Consider the following 23,425-nt stretch of genomic DNA (forward strand, 5'->3'; position numbering starts at 1 on the left):
AAACGTTGAAAAAAAAAATTTATAAAAAAGAAAAAAAAAAGAATTCTATTTAATATAATACTATTCTAGTTGACCTTCTTCATTTTTGCTTTCAGGCGGGTTATTTTATTTATAGATTATCACATCCTATTTTACAATATGAATGGTGTTCCAAAGCAAATGCTAAAACCCATATAAACCTTTAAAAATGAACAGATTGAAGTGGGTAGCTGGGATTGGCTAAAAATAACACAAACTCTTTGAATAGATTATAATTTCATTTCCTGTGAAGTAACATGAGCAGAAAACTTAGATGACTTTCTAAGGCAAAGCAGTAGATTCATGGCCTCAAATTCTCGGAACTTCTGTTTTCTGCATTGTCACATACACATCACCTCTAAAGCTTTGGAGGGAGAGAGCTCAGCTTCTTGCTCTTGCTGTTGGGAGGTGTGAGTGGAATGAACTGTATGTCACTGAGATAGAATTAGGAGTGAAAATCCCCTGTTATAGCAGAGGTGGATCAATTGATTGGTATATAGGAAGTTCTTTTTTTTTTAAATGTTTATTTATTTTTGAGAGAGAGACACACACAGTACAAGCAGGGGAGGGGCAGAGAGAGAGGGAGACACAGAATGGGAAGCAGGCTCCAGGCTCCCAGCTGTCATCACAGAGCCCAACGCAGAGCTCAAACTCACGGACTGTGAGATCATGACCTGAGCCGAAATCGGATGCTTAACCGACTGAGCCACCCAGGCACCCCATATGCAGAAACAATTTCTTCTCTTATCTAACAAGTTCATTTTCAAATTTATTGGCAAGGACCTGCACAGAGTAGACACTATGACTCACACCACTTCTAATCCTGTTATGTATTATAGTATGTCATACAATTATGCTTAAAAAAATTTTTTTTTAATGTTTACTTATTTTTAAGAGAGAGAGAGAGAGAGAGAGAGAAAGAGCATGAGTAGGAGAGGGGCAGAGAGAGAGGAAGACACAGAATCTGAAACAGGCTCCAGGCTCTGAGCTGTCAGCATAGAACCTGACGCAGGGCTCGAACTCATGAACGCTGAGATCACAACCTGAGCTGAAGTCGGACCAGACCAGCCTGCTTCGGATTCTGTATCTCCCTCTCTTTCTGCCCCTCCACTGCTTGTGCTCTGTCTCTCTCTCTCAAAAATGAATAAACATTAAAAAAAATTTAAAATCCATATGATCCAAGTTGTGTCAGCATATCCATTTTATTTATTTATTTATTTATTTATTTATTTATTTATTTATTTATTTATATATTTATTTAAAAAGTTTACTTCTTTATTTTGAGAGAGAGGTGAGAGAGATAAAGAGAGAGAATGAGCGGGGGAGGAGGAGAAAGAGGGAGAGAGAGAGAATCCCAAGCAGGTTCCACACTGTCAGTGAAGAGCCCGACCTGGGGCTCCATCCCACAAACTGTGAGGTCATGACCTGAGCCGAAACCAAGAATCAGTCGCTTAACCACCTGAGCCAGCCAGGTGCCCTGACATATCCATTATAATGTTTAAACATTTCCGGTGCAATTAGTACCTGGGGATTCTTTCCTTTTTGCATTCTGTATCTGCCAGGATGCCTTTAGCTATCGGTAGCAGGGACCGTAACTTAAATTGGTTTAAAGAAAAAAGAAATGTATTTTCTCCAAAACAAGAAGTCCAGAGACAGAGCTCTTGGGTCAGTTGACTCCGTAGCTCTGCTGTCATCAGTGGCCCAAATTTGCCCACCTTGCTGCACTGTCCTGCTTGGGGTGCTGACTTTGCCCCTGGACTGGCCTCCTTACAGCTGTTGGGATGGCTGCAACAGCTTCACGTATCACACCGAGAAAAGACACTGTCCAGGGAAACCAGGAGGCTATCTTTTCACCGTATTTCTTTCTTCAGAGACAGGAAGCTTTCCAAGAATCCCCCAGTAGAACTCTTGCCTCCAGTTGGCTGGGGTTAGGTCACATGCCCATTTCTAAATGGTCGTTGCAAGGGGAGTGTGGTCACGTGGCTGGTGGAATGGGTGGAGGTGAGTGTCAGTCACCAGGCCTATCAGCCAGGGTTCATGTGTTTTTCTGTTCACTTCCTTGTAGCTGATACTATCCATGTCCCTTCTATCCTCTAAGAATCCCATGACCAATCTTGTTAAAATAATACCTTCATTTTCAATATGTTTCGAATTCATAAGTTCTGGATGAGAGCCTGAGGGTGGCGTTGTTCCATTTTCTTCCTCAGGAGATCATTTTGGCCGCTTCAGTTTGGTTGATGTTCTGGATGGACCGTGCTTTCAAAACCATCAGGTAGTTAAGTGCAGGAGTATTATAGCTACCTTCCCTTTCATTTCAAAGCCTACATCTAACATTGGAACGGGCTTTTGATTTAGGAAGTGGAATATTTTCCCCTGGAGGTCTTTAAAAATCATGATAAATATTCAGTTAATAACCTAAGGATGTTTGTGGAAAGCAGAAGAGTGAAGGGCTCTCATGTATCTATTTTTTTGTCAGACATTTGGTGAGTACCTACTACACGTGTGCTATGTGCTGTGGGAATACCGAGAGGCTAACATATGAAGAGGGAACTTAGCATGGGTCCAGAGAGTGGTCCCATAGATGTGAGGTCAGTGGCTGAGCAATTCCACAATGCAGGACTAAATCATCACTTACAACCAGGGGCTGCTTTGAGTAGCAGCCATCTGGGAAGTGTGACTTCAAGGGAGCTTTGCCTGATCTCCTAATTTATATCACCCTTTCTGCCTTGACATGATGCCTACTTTTCTTTTTTTTTTTTTAATTTTTTTTTAATGTTTATTTGTTTTTGAGAGAGACAGAGACAGAATGCGAGTGGGTTAGGGGCAGAGAGAGAGGGAGACAGAGAATCCGAAGCAGGCTCCAGGCTCTGAGCTGTCAGCACAGAGCCCGATGTGGGGCTCGAACTCACAAACCGTGAGATCATGACCTGAGCTGAAGTCGGACGCTCAACCGACTGAGCCACCCAGGCGCCCCTACGTGATGCCTACTTTTCAATACTAGAGCCTTACCTGGGATTGAGATTATGTATCTTGAGAAGGCCTTAGAAAAAAATGCAGATCTGTCTGGGCAGGGTACCTCATTAGGATATTATCATTTATATTTTACTATTAATTTATCAGGTTCATTAGCAGGTGATGTAGGATGATTTTAAGATAAAAGAGAGAGGAATACAGGACAAATGTGTTTTGAATTGGTGGGAAGGTAGAATGAATTGTAGGCAAAGGTGTGGGGGTTAGGCCCTATAGAAACAGCACTTGGGGCACGCAAGTGGCTCAGTTAAGCGTCCGACTCTTGATTGCGGCTTGGGTCATGATCTTAGGTTCCGTGAGTGTGAGCCCCACATTCGGCTCTGCACTGACAACGTGGAGTCTACTTAGAATTCTCTCTCCCTCTCTCTCTCTGTCTCTCTCTCTGTCTCTCTCTCTGTCTCTTTTGCTCTGCCCCTCATATAGTGCAACATGGGCTATGGCAGCAAGGGAAAATGCTCCACGCAAGTAGTGGGAACTGTGAGATTTCAAACATCTATGTATTTTGATGTATAACATGTTAAACTGTGGATTAAAAGGTTGCTCAGGAAAAAAATAAAATAAAATAAAAGGTTGCTCAGGAAGCTGCCAGGGCCAACATAAGTAAGTATGTGTATGGAAGGGGAGGGAGGAGCGAAACCTTAATCCAATGTAACCAGCGCAAAGTGAATGGCAGATTGGCTAAAGCCTCCAGACCAGTGGCTCTGGATCTTGGCTGCACATTGGAATTACCTAGAGAGCTGTACAACACTCTGAAGCCTGGGTCTTACTCCAGAGGACAACTGCCCCATACTGATCGACTGCTTGTTGTTCCCTTGGGGTAAGGCGGCTTCTGTTCATACAGGAGAATGGAGAAAGGGGATTTTAAGAAGTGTTTGTATATTCTATGAATAGAATCCCCATTGGTAGAGATTTACAGTGCTTTTAGTGATCTTTTGTGTATTGTATTAGCGTGTCTTATGGAAAAAAAAAAAAAAAAACCAGCCAGCTTTATACGGTGACAGAGAGATCAAACTTAAATTCAATACCTATGTTTTAATTTCCCCAGAAAGCCCTTGGTCACATTACAGACTCCTAAATCTGCACTGGAGACATTTGTCCCCAGACACCTGCATCTGGGAAGACTGAGCATCTTCCGATATGAGTTTCCTTGGTGGGCACGTGCCAGTTGCCTGGGGTTTCTTTGTGTCCCGAGTTGGTAGCCAGCGTTTCTGGATTTGAGGGTCATGCCATTCGCCCTTCCTTTGGGAAGGACTGAATTGTTTTATTTTTCCTAGACAGAAGGAGCGGAAGACTTGGGACCTCCTTTTTCACATAGGCAAGGCACCCTGGTGCCCAAGTTTAAAATAGAGATTGTGATCCCTCCCTCTCTCTGCCTCACGAGGATGAGCCCCTAAGAGAAATTAGGTCTGCAGAGGAGGACATCTTCCAAGGCCAAGATATGATTTCTTCATAGATCTTTCCATTTGAACTGTTGATTACTTGCAGATTAGTACTAGTTGGGGATTCTAGGGGAGAAAAATCTGTCCACACGCCTATGGTGAAAGATTCAACAAACTCATGATTTCCGTAGGTTTTAAAAACACTTATTTCCTGAAGTTTCCATTTACTTATTTTTATCCCTTTGTATTGGAGGTGTTTTTGTCAGAAGCCTTAAATCCTCTTTTTAGCACGAGGAAGGTTATAAATAGGTTAAATTCATAAAAACGAATAGACATCCTTCCCGCTGACCCTTTCCAACTGTGCTCACAAATGTCTGCCAAGGACCGCAAAACAGAAATTCGTATGAACCAAGTAGAAAGGTGAGCTGGCCAAGCCAACGGAAAATCAGATGCTGGCCTAAAAACAATTTAATGTACTCTTGTCTCTTTCTTTCATTTTGATGTTCATGACACTTCTGAAGAGCAGTTATGCGTATTGACTACAGTCAAGCTTTTGTGTTCCTTTAACACAGGAAATGTTAAGCTGTTTGGAAAGGGGAAAGATTGATGGCAGGGATAATTTTGTGGATTGTGCTCATTTTTTTTTAAGACAATGATTTTTCAAAGCTGTTTTTGCACCAACAATCTCAGACTGAACTGAGGCTTCAGGAGTTCATTAATTCCAAGAGTTATAGGCAGAGCTCATATTGTTAACACATGCACATACACACGTATGCACACTCACAGTTCGGTTTGTGCAAGTCAGCTGTGGGATACTGCACATTCCCTTCTTCTCCTCCTAAGTTTTCTTTTGAGAAAATGAGCGGGGGAAACCCATAAAATAGGGTTAGTAGAGATTGTCTCTCTAGTACAGAGGCAGCGGCGACTACCTGTGTGTGCAATTTTCTATGTCCAGAGCAGCTGACTCCCTTAGACATAAAGCCTCTCTGGGCATATTCCTGTGTTGCGGAAGGGAAATCAGTCTTGGTGGTTAAAATAAAAACCTTTGCACCAGCTGAGTCTTTCCGGTAATATAGTAGTAAGTTCTGTGTGATCTCAAAGAACTGCCAGCCTCTCAAGCTGGCCTCAGGAAGCCAAAGCTACTTTCGAAATTCAAAGGATTAGTGGTGCAAAGCAAAAATACAACACGGCGAAAGTGAAGGAGGGAGTAAATGTTAAAACAAGGACTCAGAGATTTAGATCAGGTAACTTGGAGATTCAACAGTTTGTGGATCGGAGGCATTTCTTAACATGTATTTGTCTCTTTTATATACCACTGGTATATTCAAGGACCTCCATGATCTCTCTGGGGTCTACTTTCCACTTCACTTTTCCTGACCTCTGCCTTCATCAGGCTGTAGTCACTGTCACCAGAACATGCATTTCTGCAGACATGCATTTGTCTGTATGCAGCTCTTGCAGAAGCCTTCCTGGCAACCCTAAGTCATGATGAGCCCTTCTTTCTGAAACTCCTCCAGCATTTATTGTCAGTATTGCTCAGTTTCTATACACTGCACTGTCTCGTTTTGCTTATTATTTTTGGAGAGCCTCACAACATCTAGCACTTGGCATTGAGTACTGTTGGTTGCTTAAAAGGGGTTGCTTAAAAGCTCTTCCAGCTGGTAACCATTCTGGGCCTGAAACTTTCCAGCACAATTGGGAGGAGGGGTGGGCATGCTTTATTGCACTCGGCCAGTTAAACAGTAGTCCCATATGTAACTATCCTGAGTAGCAATATGGGGCTGAGGTGTGGTTTTCAAATGGAATTAAGCTCAGGTCACCTGGGTGTTTCAGTTGATTAAGTGTCCGACTATTGATTTTGACTCAGGTCATGATCTCATGGTTTGTGAGACCGAGCCCCTCCTCGGGCTCTGTGGTGACAGTGTGGAGCCTGCTTGGGATTCTCTCTCTCTCTCTCTCTCTCTCTCTCTCTCTCTCTCTCTCTGCGCCCCTCTCCCACTCATAATCTCTCTCCCTCTCTCCCTCTCAAACTAAATAAATAAACTTAAAAAAATAAAATGGAATTCAGCTCAATTAATGGAAAAAGCATTAGCTCGATTCATGGAATAAATGGTAACTGATCAGGTACTGAGGGCTTTCCATAATGCTTAAAACTGACATTAAGCTTAAATATCACATGGCAGGTAGAGCTTCATCTGATAATAACTTTTTTCTTGTTCTCTCTACTTACTCCAGAGTAGTTTTTACATCTATTTACAAAGCCTTTAGCAATGAACTAAGTATAGCATGCCTTTGGGTCCCATAGAGAGCATAGATAGCATTTTGAAGGCCAGGTTTTCTGGAACATAATCTAACATTTTATTTTACTTCTCTAGCTTCAGTGAGATGTCACTGACATATAGCATTGTGTAAGTTTAAGGTGTATAACGTGTTGTATTGATATATATTGCAAAATGATTACCAACATACTGTTAGCTAACACCTCCATCATATCACATAACTACCATTTCTTTCTTTCTTTCTTTCTTTCTTTCTTTCTTTCTTTCTTTCTTTCTTTCTTTCTTTTTTGGTGAGTAATTTAACATTTTAGAATATTTTTTCAGAATGAACTTTGAGTGATTCTACACTGTAGAACTGATCAGACCTTGGAAACATTGGGCCAGTTACCTCATTGTCTTAGCATCTGAATCACATAGAATCAGAAGACTGCATTCCCACAGTGATCTATCATTTAGAAAATTTCCAAATAGTGAATTAGGTGGCTTGATGGAGATAAGGCCTTTGATAGCTTCTACCAAAGAATATAAACAGTCATAGTATCAGCTAGATGAAAGTGAGAAATTAATTGAACCTGATTCTCTTGGCTACTGGATCATAGCTTCCCCAAGTCAGAGAATCTGATGGTCTTTTTTTTTTTTTTTTTTTTTTCAGTTTATTTTGGAAGAGAGGGAGAAAGCACATGAATGGGGTAAGGGGAAAGAGAGAGGGAGAGAGAGAGTTCTAAGCAGGCTCTGTGCTGTCAGCACAGAGCTGGATGCCAGTCTTGATCTCACAAACTGTGAGGTCATGACCTGAGCTGAAATCAAGAGTTGGATGCTTCGTCCGACTTCAGCCAGGTCACGATCTCGCGGTCCGTGAGTTCGAGCCCCGCGTCAGGCTCTGGGCTGATGGCTCAGAGCCTGGAGCCTGTTTCCGATTCTGTGTCTCCCTCTCTCTCTCTGCCCCTCCCCCGTTCATGCTCTGTCTCTCTCTGTCCCAAAAATAAATAAACATTGAAAAAAAAAATTAAAAAAAAAAAAAAAGAGTTGGATGCTTAACCCACTCAGCTACCCAGGCACCCCTTGGTTGTCTTTTTGTATCTCGCTTCTGGCTGCAGGAAAATTATAATTATAATAATAGTATTTTAAATGCTTTAGGGTACTTCTTTGAAAAAAATGTTCTCTTTTCATGTCTTTAATGCTCTGTACGAGGTCCTAGATATTGGGTTCTTGTATCAAAGTTTCCCTAAAAATAAATTTGGATTGTTGATTATAGAGATCCTTCTGGAAACCTACACTCAAATATCTCAGCTCCAAATTACTCATCTTTATTTATTCAATGATCTGTATGAGATAATAAATAGACTTAATGCTTGACAGAAGCTGAAGCCCTTATCTGAATTTTTGTAATTAAATTTCATTGAATTGGAGAATTAGGAGAAAAAAAAATCACATTTCTTTCATTAGGAATGAATTTCTTATGTGAAAACTCAGCAGTCACTTTTCCTTTGGAGAGCTAGAGATGGAGTCTTGGAACTAAGCCAGAAGATAATCTCTTCATCAGCTACAGTTAATAAAAACATTAATAAGGCACGTTACATCTGAGGAGAGTGCTGTGAACTGAATCCTTTGTAATCAGAATGCACTTGTAGACTCAGTTGGGGAATTATTAACATGTAAAAACATCTAGTAGGCTCTCCTGAGAATTAAACAAGAAGAAATACTGAGAGAATTGGGAAAATTTTCAGAAAGGAAGAAATTAAGTATAAATTGCCCTCTTCGAAAAATACAGAGGGAGTGAACAAAGGTGATGTTAAAAAGCTTCCAATTGTGCTAAACCAAAATTGCGAAAGTGGTGGAAACTGTGTCCTTATTTCCTGATTTGCAGTTACATGCTGCTAAATTAAGTTGAATTACTTCATCAAATGCTATTGGTGCGCTGTATTAAGAATCAGACTATTTGGAGTCTCTCAGACAATATTTGTTTTACTTCCTCTGGATCAGCAAAAGAATGCATTTAACTTTTGCATTTCAGAAAATGGAGCAATTTGGTAGTTTTTCCCTGTCTCCAACCGAGACCATAAAAGAAGGATGCTAAAGCCTCAAAGCCAAGCTTAGTGGTCAGGGGAGGTTGAAGTCAGCTGGTGAACTTGTTCATTTCATTTTGGCGTTTGAGAATTAATAACCACAGGGTGCTGCCTTTCCAACTCAGAACTATTCTGCTTTTCTGTTGGACAAAAAGATTCTTTCACAGAACCTGGCACAAAATATAGATACATGGTCAACAAGGGGTCCCAGTTTCAATTCATGTGGAGAATCTTTAAAGTAAACTTCACAAACATACAGATTATCAAGACCCAGGGAAGGAATTTAAAATGAAGGAGTGCTCACAGTGGAGGGGATTTTGATTTACATCTTCCATCTCTAAGTTCTCCTGCAGGGCTGAAATATTTCTGAAATAAGGGGATTTGATTTTTAAGCTGCTTCTTTTGAAAGAAGACAACAGCTGTTCAGAGCAGGATGGATTTGATGGATCCTTGGGGATAAATACCCAAAGTAATGTTGGGTATTTCCAACTGCATAAGGTCTGATGTGAGATCAGCCATAGGCACCCGGTGAACGACTACCTGGGTTTGTTTATCGCAAGCCTGATAAAGTTTTGCACATCCTGCAGGACCAAGACCTTGGGCTTTTGAGCCCTGCCACAGGCAGGGAAGCAGATAGGTAGGGGAGGCCACTCACAGAGTGTTAAGGTGAAGAGTTATTGCCAAGTAGACCTTACTACTCAGCGCTCAGCCATTGAAACCACAGAGACGACTTATTGACTTAACCCACTAATAGAAAAGGGGTGGGGGCAAGCCATGGGAAAACTATGATGCACGGGAGTTTGTTTTCAGAGGACTCTTGTGGGCTTTTCCTCGTCCATCTCCCTGGTCACCATGTCATCATCCTCACTTTGCAGTCTTCCTCTGAGCTCAGGTGATGGCACCGTAGGACCTCCCTGGGATTCAGAGTGGCTTCAGTCACTTAATCCCTTCCACTGTATCAAACACTGTTTCTCTAAGACCTTGGTTTTAAGACTTTTTGAAGGACCATCAATAATTCATAGTTGTTAAAAGATACATTTTGAAATTAGGATTAATCATGATTCTCATTGAGATATAAAATGAAAATGTCAAAGATTTTTAAAATCTCATTAATTAATAAAGGAACCAGGCAGATGCCTCAACCAGTTCAAAGCACAGATCAAAGAGTCACAAATTTACATGGACTCAAGGTCTGTTAAAATGAATTTAGAAATGGATACAGGGCCGGGTGCCTGGGTGGCTCAGTCTGTTAGGTGGCTGGCTTTTGATTTTGACTCAGGGCATGATCTTGCAATTGTGGGATCAAGCCCCACATTGAGCTCTGCTCTCTGTGTGGAGCCTGCTTGTGGTTCTCTCTCTCTCTCTCTCTCTCTCTCTCTCTCTCTCTCTCTTTCTCAATCTCTCTCTCTCTCTCTCAATCTCTCTCTCTCCCTCTCTCTCCCTCTGCCCCTCCCTGGCTTGTGCTGTCTCTCTCTAAAAAGGAAAAAAAAAAGGGATGCAGGCCAACTTTTTCCAGTATTTTCCCTTGAGAAGAATTATTTGTATTGCTATGAGCTATCTATGATTTAAAGATTTGTAAAATAGTCCAAAGCCAGTGCAGAGCCCTAATAGAATCACATAATTTTCAGGGGCTCTAGCACTCCATTACAAGATATTCAATAATCTCCTCCTTATTCTAAAGTTTACATTTTTTTCCCTTACATACTAAAGTAAGAATACCTTGTAACCCTAATTTGTTTGGAAACATTTATATCGTGAAAGAGTAGTTGTTAACTCAAAGAGCTAAATGGTGGACATTGGATAAGTGGGAGTGTATCTGTCAGGGAGGGCCAGTTGCTGTAACAAACAATTCCCATCTCAGTGACTAACCACAATAGATTTATTACTTGCTCTTCTCACAGTTCCCATAGTCACTCAATTATACTTCCATCATGTGTCTCCACATCTTTTTTGGGCCTAAGCAGCTTCACTGGATCCTCTGTATCTAGCCAGAAGGCAGGAAGAAGAGAGAACTTGGGGAAGCGGGCTGGGAACTCTTTAGCTTGGAATGGACTTACTTTTCTTTCACTCAGATTCTGTTGGTGAGAATTGGTCACATGACCCCATGGGCCAGATGGTCATGGCAGTGATAAATGTGGCTTAGCTGAAGCAAAAGCAGCTTGGTGAGCCCTTTGCGTTTTCAGGGGTCTGCTTCTGTGTGTAATTCTCCTCCTTCAAAGACAATCCCCAGAAAACGGTTTGCTATTTATAAATTATTGCTAGGTCATTAGTGATGAGCAGAATAGTGTCTGCTTTCCAGAAGCATGTGATTCATCGGGAAGAAAAATCTGTAGTGTGAGGCAGGATATGATATATTCTGTGGGAAAAAAATGCTCCAAGTGTACCAAAGGGTGAAAGAGTAATCTCGACCAGGAGGAACCATGGAAAGCATTAGAAATAACACTAATGCTTGGCAGTGGAGAAGCTAGAATTTGGAGTCAGGAAATCCTGAATTTAAGCCTTTGTTTAATCACTATTGACCCTGGATGAGTTTTTAACTTCTCTGAGCCTTGGTTTTCCTAACTCTAAAAAAGGGCATAGTAACGCTTAGTGCCTAGAAGTTTTGTAACATTACATGAGTAAGTATACGTGTGCAAAATGAAGCAAAAGCTCATTTATATGAGATCTTAAATGTTAGGTTGATTTCAACAGACAGCAAAGGGCAAGAGGTCTGCTGAAATAAAGGCCCATGGGTTCCAATCCTTTCCTGCCTCCCTCCTCACAGAGCTTTTATATGTTGGAAATTACTAATACGATGTTTTTGAGAAGAGGGAGTCCACTACCAAAAAGACATTTGAAAACCTAGATATTTTTGAGAGTATAATAATTGAACTCTTTAAAAATCTGACAAGGATTTCTAGAGGTCTTTGCTGATCTATTTTTTTCCTCCCCGACAGTGGTCTGCCCAACACGCCGTTAACTGTTTAACCACTGTAGTGTAAAGCAATTGTCTGCCTTAGAGACGGCATAAATAATTATTAGAGTTTTCACCTTTCCAATATTATTTTTTCCAGCTATAGGTAAGGTTTCGGTTTCTTTTTTTCCACATTTTTGCCTGTAAGGTAAACATGGAGGATAATTATATAACGCTGTTAGGAAAGAAAAAGAAATCACAACATGACTACCTTCAGAACATTTAGCATAAAGGCAGTAGCATTAGGATATGAACTTGAAAATTGAGTATTTTATACTACTTAGTTCATATAAATTCATACTACTTAGTTCATATAAGTCACATTCAACTTCTCCACACCGTGAATGTCTTAATATTTTTACATAGCTGAGCATAAAAAAAAAAAAGCAGTGAACATTAACATACATACAAATTACTTGGGGATCCTGATACAATGTGGGTTTTTTTTTTTTTAACATTTATTTATTATTTTTGAGAGAGAGAGACAGAGCATGAGTGGAGGAGGGGCAGAGAGAGAGGGAGACACAGAATCCGAAGCAGGCTCCAGGCTCTGAGCTGTCAGCACAGAGCCTGACACAGGGCTCCATCTCACGAATGGTGAGGTCATGATCAGCTGAAGTCAGACGCCTAACCGACTGAGCCACCCAGGCGCCCTTACAATGTGGATTCTGATTCAGTAGGTCTGGGGTGGGACCCGAGATGCTGCAACAAAGCTCCCAGGAGATGACGATGCTGCTGGTCTTTGGACTACGCTGTGAGCAGCAAGGGGCCAGTGGATATAACTTTTTATCTGGGAGGTTGAGGAAGCCTCACTTAGGACGTAAAGGGGTCCAGAAGGTCTTTTGAAAAAGGAGTTAGAATTTTACAGTATCTGCTTTTATTAAAGCTGCAGTTGGTTGGTCCTCCCATCTATTCAAGACAGAATTCTTTAGATCCTTAGACTAGCTAGTTTGGGCCCCGTTTTAAAATTTAATTTAATTTAATTTAATTGGTTTTGTTTTGTTTCCTCTTAATGATAATGACAGGGGCATTTCATCTGTCTCTGCCTTAGTGTCTTCAAAAGTAAAACGGCCTGGCTGTTACCTAGTGCAGAGGAGGAATGCGGATGAACGACGCCATCCTCTTTTTTCTCTTTTTCTTTAATGTTTATTTATTTATTTTGAGAGAGATTGAGAGAGAGCACAAGCGGAGGGAAGGGCAGAGAGAGAGAGGGAGAGAGAGAATCCAAGCAGGCTCCATGCTCAGCATGGAGCCTGATACAGGGCTCGATCTCATCACCGCAAGATCGCGACCTGAGCCACCGTCAAGAGTTGGACACTTAACCGACTGAGCCACCCAGGCGCCCCTGAACTATGCCACTCTCAACTAATATGTTTAATCTTACTGACCAATCTTACCATGAACCCAGCTACCCAGATAAATCACTTCCATGGTTATTATTTTTGCTTATAGGAAGTGTGGAATTTTAGGACTTCCCTGTGGCTGCTTAGAGTGTCATGCCAAGGAAGCCAGCACCCAGCTCCCTTCGGCTAAGGATCGCAGGCTGAATCCTAAAAAGAAGCCACATGAATGTGCTGTTTATCACAGGAGAGTCCCCGTCAGAGCAGATTGGAACAGAACGAGTCTAGCCTTGCTCTAGAGAGAAAAATATCCAAGTATAGACTTCCAAGTACATATTTCTTCAGAATTTTTATTGAACACCTACCTTTTACATAGCATTTTTATGGGCACATAAATATAGAGTAAAACTAGCAGTAATAGCTCTCATTAACTAGATGCTTGTTCTACATCCATCCTGCTAAGCACCGGATTTACTTTACATAATTCAGGTTTCATAGTTACGTGTTACTATTCTCTGTTTACAATTAAGGGAACCACATAATGTGCCTCAGATCAAAATGGCTCCCAAACTTCCATGGTCTCAAAATAGCTATGGTAATTCCAGGCATCACATCCCAATATGATGATATCCAGCAGAAAAGAGGGATCATCTCTTTTTCACCGTCTTTTTAAGGAAGAAAGACTCCCAGGAGCTGCTCACCGATCTTTGTTTATCTCGTATTGGCCATGGTTGTATCATATGCCCATGTGCAAACCAATCGCTAGCAAAATAAATGGAACTACATTGGTCCTGGTGAATTAGCCAGGCGTCAACAGAGTACAGCCTTTGGGCCAAATCTGGGCTGATGCCTGTTTCTATAAATAAAGTTTTATTGGAACACAGCCATGCCATTTGTTTACCTATTTTCTGTGGCTGCTTTCACCGTACAACGTCAGAGTTGAGTGGTTGCAACAGAGATCTTACAGCCTGCAAAGTAAAAAATACTTACTACCTGACTGTTTCCAGAAAATGTTTGCTGACTGCTGGCATAGGCCAGTCAGGAGCCATTTCTTGCACTAAGGAGGGGGCCACATAGATAGAATTAGGGTTCTGTTAAGAAGGAAGGAGTAAGTGGCCGTTGGATAGGCAACCAGCAGTGACTGCTACAGAAGGGGAACCTTTCTTCCAGTGAAGCAGATGTGCTTTGAAGGACATTTGTGTGGGAAGGTAGCTGTAAGGTGACAGTACAATATCTTAGATTGAGGCCAAGTGGAATATATTTGGTGAAAGTAAAAGTAGAAGGAAACAGGAGTGATGTCCCTTAGGTCTTGACATGTGAGGAATAATGAACAATTCTTCCAAAACCAGATCACTAAACTAGTGCAAGATCTTATGTCGTTCCCAGGGGTCATATGTGACAAGGGAGCACCGACAGTGGAACAGAGCTGTCCCTGAGCTTTTGCCTTGCCCTGGTGATAGTTTTAATTTCTGAAGACAAAGGAAACAAGAGGCAGTGTGAATATGATCAAGGCAGCACTGAGTCGTAGCTGAAATGTAAGCGGCAATGCCCATTTGATCTTAGAATAGGAGAGAATGCTGGGCTTACTTAGCCACACCTCGGGATTCCAGCAAAGCAAAAAGAAAGCCAAGAGAAAAATATTGTCTCAATTCATTAAGTTTGTTTTATTTTTTTAATGTTTTTATTTATTTTTGAGAGAGGGAGAGAGACAGAGTGTGAGCAGGGGAGCGGCAGAGAGAGAGAGGGAGACGGGCTCTGAAGCAGGCCCCAGGCTCTGAGCTGTCAGCACAGAACCTGAGGTGGGGCTCAAACTCATGGACTGCAAGACCATGACCTGAGCTGAAGTCAGACACTTAAATGACTGAGCTACCCATGCGCCCCATCTATCCATTCACTTTAAATGAGTACGTAACTCACAAGTGATAGTAGTTTCTAAAAATTTCTGTTCTGATAGTACAACTGAAAATGAACTTTATGAAGAAGCTAAAGGTGGAATTTAAAAAATGTGGTTTCAGGAGGAATTTGGGTTTCAGAAAAAGGAGACAGTATACGTATGTGGGAGCGGTGGAGTCAGAATGATGTAGATTATATCACTTGCTAGCTCTGGGAACTTGAAAACATTAGTTAACCCCTCTGAGCCTCAGTTTCCCTATTTGTAAATTAGAAAAATAATATTAAACCATACAGAGTATTCCTGGAGGCCAGTGCATCCACCCTTGCTCTTGACCTCATTGTTTTTTCACTTTGAGATATTGTTGTTTCTATCAGTTTTCACTCTTTAAAATCTTTTGATCTTACAAAACCTTTTATAATTGGTGTGTCGTTAATGACTTTTAGCTTGTCAGGGGCTTTTAGATTGTTTCCTTCAGCCTCCCCATCCCACCTGCTCACCAAATACATACAACCTCCACGTCTGTGGCCCCTTCACTGGGCTTTGAATGGGCTGGGGCATTGGCTGTGGTGTGGAGGGTCCACTGGGGTATTCTGAAGGGACTAAGCAAGATTACAGCATGGCCAGACATCACTGCTGCTGGCTAGGCAGGGAGTGAGGCCTTGGTGCAAACAAAACAAAGTCCTGGTAGGTGACCACCAACAGGAGAAGTGAGTGACTTCAAGCGTGGCTTCAGCAGGGATCCTTGGCAAGGCAGCTGGTCTGCAGGAGTCGGTAGACATTCAGGTGAGTCCTGGGCACTCGGATGATGCTCTTTCAAGTCCCCCCTTGCCAGGTCTGCTCATTTTGGGTGGTGGCGCTGTTCCCTTCTTGCTCAGCTTCTGGAGGACCGCCTTTCAAACCTCCACGGTCCTGTTTGTTAACCCTCTTCCTTTCCAGCCTTTCTTGCTTTCAGCTCCAATACTCACTTTTATCCTTCTTCTTTCTATCTTCTGAAAGTTTGTTCTCGTTTCCTTCCTTCCTTCCTTCCTTCCTTCCTTCCTTCCTTCCTTCCTTCCTTCCTTCCTTCCTTCCTTCTTTCTTTTCTTTCTTTCTTTCTTTCTTTCTTTCTTTCTTTCTTTCTTTCTTTCTTTCTTTCTTTCTAACAGCCTTATTGAAATAAACTTTACATATCATAAAATTCACTTGTTAAAAAATATACAATTCAGTGTGCTTGAGTATATTCGTGAAGTTGTAAAAATATCAGCAAAATCAAATTTAAGAACCTTTTCATCACCCCAGAGTCACCCTGAACCCATACTAGTACTTACTCTCCCTCCTGCCCTCAACCCCCGCTGCCCCCAGCCCTACACAACCAGTAATCTACGTTCTGTCTATAGATTTGCTTATTTTGGACATCTCTTATGATATGAGGTCATTTGTGACTGGCTTCTTTCATCTAGCGTAGTTTTTTTTGAGGTTCATCCATGTTGTAGCATATGTTAGTACTTTATTCCTTTTTATTGTTGAATGATATTCCGTTGTGTTGATATACCATATTTTGTTTTTCCATTCTTCTGTTGAGGAACATTTAAGTTGTATCTACTGTTTGGCAATGATGAATAGTGCTGCTAAGAACATTCATGTGCAAGCTTTTCTGTGGGTAGATTTTTAAATTTTTCTTACATAGATTCCTAGGAGTGAAATTGCTGGGTCATGTGGTAACTCTGTTTACATGTTGGGGAACTGCTGAAACTCCTTTCTAGAACATTTGCACCATTTTGCATTCCAGCCAACAATACATGACGGTTCCAATTTTTCCGCATCTTCACCAATACTTATTATTGTCTTTTTGATTGTAGCTATTCTCACGGGTGTGAAGTGACATCATTGTGTAAAATGACATCATTGTTGTCTCTCTTTATAGAGATATAATTTATATTCTGTACAATTCACTCATTTAAAGTATGCAATTGAATGTTTTTGTTTTTTTTTTTTTTTCAACGTTTATTTATTTTTGGGACAGAGAGAGACAGAGCATGAACGGGGGAGGGGCAGAGAGAGAGGGAGACACAGAATCGGAAACAGGCTCCAGGCTCTGAGCCATCAGCCCAGAGCCTGACGCGGGGCTCAAACTCACGGACCGCGAGATCGTGACCTGGCTGAAGTCGGACGCTTAACCGACTGCGCCACCCAGGCGCCCCTGAATGTTTTTTTTTTTTTTTAGTAAGTTACAGATATGTGCAACCCTCACCATAGTCAACTTTAGAACATTTTCATCACTTCAAAAAGGAACTTTGTTCAGATTGTAGCTTTGATTTGCACTTCCCCAATGACTAATGATGTTGAACATTTTTTCATGTGCTTACTGGCCATTCACATATCTTCTTTGGAGGAATGTCTTTTCAAATCTTCTGCCCATTTTGAAATTGGGTTGTCTTTTTTTTTTAATGTTTATTTATTTATATTTTTGAGAGAGAGCACGCACAAGTGGGGGAGAGGTAGTGAGAGAGGGAGAGAATCCCATGTGGGCTCTGCGTGGGGGCTCAGTCTCATGAACTGTGAGATCATGACTTGAGCCGAAATCAAGAGTTCCACGCTCAACTGATTGAGCCACTCAGGTGCGCCTGGGTTTTCTTCTCATTATTGAGTTGTAGGTTTTTACTTTCTTGATGGTGTCATTTGAAGCACTGAAGCTGTTAATTTTGAGGAAGTCCAATTTATCTTCTTTTCCTTTGTGCTTGTGGTGTTGTGTCTAGAAAATCATTATTAAGGTCATGGAGCTTTCTCCTATTGTAGTTTTCGCTCAAAAAATCCATTTTGAGTTCAAATTTGCATATGATATGAGGTAGTCCAAATATGTTCTTTTATATGTAGATACCCAATTATCCCAGCACCATTTGTTGAGGACTTATTTTCTTTTTCTTAAACCCATTTTTAGGAGCAGATTGGAGTAATGTTAGCAAATGGCAAAAAGAAAGCAGAACTTTACAATGCTGTTTTGCTTTTGTCTTTTTATCAAGGAATATAGTCTTCACACGATGAGGAATAGCAATTATTTAAATCCTAAGTAGGTGAAGAGACAGTAAGACATTAACTATTTTAAATGGATTGTAAATATTGTAGATAAATTATATCCCAGGATAGTATCTAAATGTAGGCTGTGGCTGCTTAACCACTAGCCTTAATGTTTGTGGAGTAGGGGTAAATGGGCAAGGCACTTACAGCCTAAAGACAGTCAAACAAGATTTTAATTTGCATCAACAGAGAATGGTAGGCTCTGGAAAGTACACACAGGAAAGCTTGGGATATTAATCCCCACAAAATTGTCTGTATCCATGGAAAGGATAGTGTTCATTGGAAGTCTGAATAGGTTCACTCTGAATAAGTAACACCAAACTAACCTCAATTTGTTTGTTTCATGGGACTGATAGACAATAATATAGAAACCGTGTACCTAAACTTGAGCAAAGCTATTGCGTATCTCACAGGTATCCCTAGAGACAAAATGGAGAAATATACTCCGCATAACAGTGAAGTTGGCTGGATTTGGTGATGGTAGCCCAGATAGTACATGAAGTAACATCACTTGGAGAAAGCCATGAGCCTCCCTGTTAGAACTTGACCTGTTCAGACCTTTTACTAATATTGGATGAAAAGACAGAGGGTATGATAAACAGCTAGAAGGAATACATTGGATGACAAGGGTCAAAACTAACAAATAACTCAAAAGACTGGCCGAACCTAATAAGGTGAAAGATACGGGAAATAAAATGTGAAGTCTCATACTTAGATTACTCAAGCTCTGAATAGAGACTTCATTTAATAAAAAGTATTTCAAGGGGGAAAAAGTCTTAAGTGTCAGAGTTGACAGCATCTCATACTGAATTAACAATGTGAATTGCCTGCAAAGAGAATGCATCATTTACTGCAGTCTACTATTTGGAAAAAAGAAAGTTGGATTCTAACTTCATAGTGCCCGCTATTGCCAGTCTTCATGTGCCAGACTCTGGCTGGGGTTGAAGACCCAGTGAAGGTTGTCAGTTTGTGGGAGTTTTTTCTCTTGGTTCTGAAAACAGGGGTACAAATTAGAGTTTAAGGTCGAAATAAAAGACATTCAGTCCTTTTCTGTCACTGAGCAACTTATGAAGGGAGGAAAAGTTGGTTAGATTCCTTCCTTCCTTCTCTCTTCTTCCTTCCTTCCTTCCTTCCTTCCTTCCTTCCTTCCTTCCTTCCTTCCTTCCTTCCTTCCTTTTCTTTCTTTCTGTCTTTCTTTCTGTCTTTCTTTCCTTCCTTCCTTCCTTCCTTCCTTCCTTCCTTCCTTCCTTCCTTCCTTCCTTCCTTCCCCAGATTCCTTTAAATGACCCTAGACAGCAGTGATTCTTAGGAAAAGAAAGGATAATGACTCAAAGATCTAAGGGGTCATTCTTCCCTGGCTTCCTTCCCAAGTGCTTTCCATGCCTATGGGCATCTCTTCCATTTCCATACGCTTTGAGACCTGGAAGCACATTACACTGCTTAATGATGAGGACATTCTTCAACGACAAAATGATAACATGTACTTTTACAAAATGATAACATGCACTTCCTCTTACATGTTTTATATGTACCAGGTATTGGCTATGATGATAACATAGAAAACCTGATTTAATCCTCACAGTAACCCTAGGAGTTAGATAGTAATATTTTCTCCATTTTACCTATGAAGAATTTGAAGATCAAGGCCATATATCCAGTATGTGGCAGAGCCAGGAATTAAACCCACATCTATTTAGTTGTGAATGTGCTTTTCTTAATATATAAACCCAAATGCCCCTCACAGTTCTGTGAATCCTTTCCAGTACCATACTGGAGCTAGCTCATAAAAAGCGATTGTTCAAGTTTCAGGGATTTTGTAAGCCAATTGTTAAACCCATCCATTATTATTATTTTTTAATTTTTTTAATGTTTATTTTTGAGAGAGAGAGGCACATACAGAGTGTGAGCAGGGGAGGGGCAGAGAGAGAGGAAGACACAGAATCCGAAGCAGGCTCCAGGCTCTGAGCTGTCGTCACAGAGCCCGACACGGGGCTCGAACTCACAAACTGCGAGACCGTGACCTGAGCCAAAGGTGGCCACTTAACCCACTGAGCCACCCAGGTACCCCTAAACCAATCCATTATTAAAAATCAAATTATATAAACTTACATAAGTTGTAGTAAAATGTAGGTAAACATACGGAAAACTCTTCGCTTCCTAATTATTTTACTACATTTTCTGTCTGCGCTCTTGAGGTTATTTCCATCACTTTGGTGGAAATACTATGTAATAGTGTGCTACTGTGCATCTTTTTTCCAATTTACATTCAGTGCTGTCCTATTGGTAGCTTGAAATTGGCTATGGTCGGGGTGCCTTGGTGGCTCAGTTGGTTAAGCGTCCGACTTCGGCTCAGGTCATAATCTCACGGTTTGTGAGTTTGAGCCCCATGTCGGGCTCTGTGCTGGCAGCTCAGAGCCTGGAGCCTGCTTTGGATTCTGTGTCTCCCTCTCTCTCTGTTTCTCCCCCACTCTCACTCTGTCTGTCTCTCTCTCTCTCAAAAATAAATAGATTAAAAAAAATTAAAAAAAAAGAAATTGGCTATAGTGAATATTTATATCACAGAAGTGAGTAAGTGTTACAGATCGAGGCTTGATTTACTGTTTTGTTGACTGTTTAGAACGAAAAGTGATGGAGAAAATGTTAATAATGCAGATTGCACTTTAAAAAGTGTGTTGAATCTAGTGTCAGAGCTGAGGGTAGCTTCAGCTCAGTAAATATAATTTGTACCAGGGTGAGGAATAGTTGAGCAGTAGATCCCACATCAGACTTAATGGCAGTAAATTCATTGGGAGAAGAGTTAGTGGAAGGGGATGCAACTTCCCGTGTCATCCCAGAGATGAATTACAACCTTAGGCCGGTTGCAGGTAGACTAATTTGGCAAAAACCAATGAAAGCATTCTTTGAGAACCAACTGGCTGTGTAGCATTTACCCTAAAGAACATTATGCCTGTTTTTGTTACTTGCACATGGTGTGCTGTGCATCCTTTCTATCAGTAAAATTTATAATAAACACGCACATGCCTTTTCTCAGGAGAGCTCGTTGTTAGGCATCAACCAGATGTCACTGCCACCTTCACATCTCTGGTCTGCAGTGGAAATGAAGAACTTGTACAACCATGCCACTATGTTGTTCTTCCACAATTTTCTGTTCTCTGGAACAGAATAATCTGTGATTCATTGGTCTTTTCCTGTGGGTTTTATTTTCCAGGTTTCCTCTGAGCAGCATGAAATCAGGCAGAAACCTCTCTTTACTGGAGGTGTGCAGAACTAGGCACGTGATAGTGTTCTAGAAAGAAGATTACTCGTGCTGGGTGGGAGACCTGCCTCCCTGGGGACCTGGAATGAGCATGAGCTGGCAATCAGGAGACCTGGCTTCCTGCAGAAGGTTGTCCCCATGAGTTATCTTAAGCAAAACTGGTGCAGCCATTCTGGAGAACAGTGTGGAGCTTCCTCAAAAAGTTAAAAACAGAACTACCCTACGACCCAGCAATTGCACTCTTACGTATTTACCCAGAGGATACAAAAACACATATTTGAAGTTGTACATGCACTCTAACATTTATAGCAGCGTGACTAACAGTAGCCAAACTATGAGTCCATTGGAGTCAAATGTCCGTTGACAAATGAAGTTATTTTATTCTTTTTTTTTTTAAGTTTATGAATTTATTTTGAAAGGAAGAGCACAAGCAGGAGAGGGGCAGAAAGAGAGAGGGAGAGAGATAATCCTAAGGGGGTTCTGCACTGTCAGGTGTGGGGCTCAATCTCACCAACCCTGAGATCATGATCTGAGCCAAAACCAAGAGTTGGATGCTTAACTGACTGAGCCACCCAGGTGCCCCGAAAAGTTATTTCACTCTTCAGCAAAAGTTTGAGTTAAGGTGAATTTGACAGTTCTTTGTAAGTTTAAACTCTGCATTTCAATGGCTGCTTCTTGAACTTAGGCTATTAAGTATTGGACTTCTTGGTTTATCAAGGGACATGCAAATATAGTAGAATTTCCTCAGTGATTCACTTTAGAGATTTAAGAAGTAATAGTTCTGTAAATTTGTGTGATCCTCTTATAGTTTACTAAATATTTTAACACATATTACCTTGTTTGTCCAAACAGTGAGATAAATGGGGAGCTATTAACACCCCCATTTTACTGCCGGGAAAGAAGGGGCTCAGGGTAGTTCATAACTTGTTCCTAGCGCATAGGTACTTGGCAGAGAAGCTAGGTCTGGGGCTGCCACGTCATTTTCTCCATCTCCAATGTCCTTTCCCTTCCATCTGCTTAAACATAAAAATCCATTGAACCTGTAATGAGCATGTCTTGATATGTTTTCTAAGCACAAGTTGAAAAAAAAAGTGTTTAAAGATAAATTATAGCTTTAACGTTTTTCTGAAGACATCCATAAACCCAGGCTTTCTTTTATTTTTAAGTTTATTTATTTATTTTGAAAGGGAGAGTGTGAGCAGGGGAAGGACAGAGAGAAAGAGGGAGAGACAATCCTAAGCCGAGCCCCATGTGAAGCTCAGTCCCATGAACCGTGAGATCATGACCTGAGCACAAATCAAGAGTCAGACGCTCAACTGATTGAGGCACCCAGGTGCCCCTAAATCCATCCTTTCTGAGATCAAGCAAAGAGGTGAAGAGGACGTAACAGTGGGTTGCTTGCTAGGATGATAATCACTTTAGACCTCGAAGGCATTGAGTTGCGTGAATGTGCACACACCAGAGTGGGTGTCACTTGACAGAATGACCTGATGAGGGGACAGCTGTTCAGGGAGGGTGGTATTTGACATTTTATTTCACGCAAGAAACATAGTCCTGTGTAAAATTTGGGGTTCTGTAAGCATTTTGATTGTATGAGTTGGGGTATGTTTGTCTATAATCATAGGCAATGCCCGCCTCTAATATTTTTTTTTACACTTTTTATTTTTTTACACTTTTTATAGCAGATTGGCTTTAGTGATGAGGCTAACACAGAGTGACTTCTTTTTTAAAAATATTTATTTATTTTTGAGAGAGAAAGAGACAGACTGCAAGTGGGGGAGGTCAGCAGAGAGACAGGGAGACACAGAATCCAAAGCAGGCTCTAGGCTCTGAGTCAGCACAGAACCTGACGCGGGGCTCGAACTCACGAACCGTGAGATCATGACCTGAGCCGAAGTCTGATGCTTAACTGACTGAGCCACCCAGGAGACCCTGCAGAGTGACTTAAGTGAACAATGGCACTGGAAAAATAACAGCGTTAAATTATTTTTGCAACATGACATAAGGATGTTTCTTATACTCTTTTAGGTTTCCTGATTTTTTTTCCTCCCTACTCATTTAGTTTGGAGTTGCCATATTTTTATGGGCCAGATTCCCAAAGAGGTGGCAATTTGTCAAGGCCAAATGTAGATATAGAGGTGGTATTCAGATAAAGA

The 23,425-nt window shown here is 41.1% G+C and overlaps 1 protein-coding gene across 2 annotated transcripts in view; it reads left to right on the plus strand.

The window, feature by feature from the left end:
* The window catches only part of ARMH4 (armadillo like helical domain containing 4), a 134,811-nt gene that overhangs the window by 43,877 nt on the left and 67,509 nt on the right, over positions 1–23,425 (plus strand). The window contains exon 6 of one of the 2 annotated variants that reach the window (XM_086709656.1): positions 21,222–22,793. The exons of the other annotated variant lie outside the window; for it this stretch is intronic. Coding sequence (XP_086565782.1) covers positions 21,222–21,232 — 11 coding nt within the window. The 3' untranslated portion in view covers positions 21,233–22,793. Of the gene's footprint in view, positions 1–21,221; positions 22,794–23,425 lie in introns of those variants that run through there. 2 annotated transcript variants of the gene reach the window in all.

Source organism: Puma concolor, chromosome B3 (genome assembly GCF_028749965.1).
Source record: "Puma concolor isolate L17-30 chromosome B3, mPumCon1.1.hap2, whole genome shotgun sequence".
Classification (NCBI taxonomy): Eukaryota; Metazoa; Chordata; class Mammalia; order Carnivora; family Felidae; genus Puma; species Puma concolor.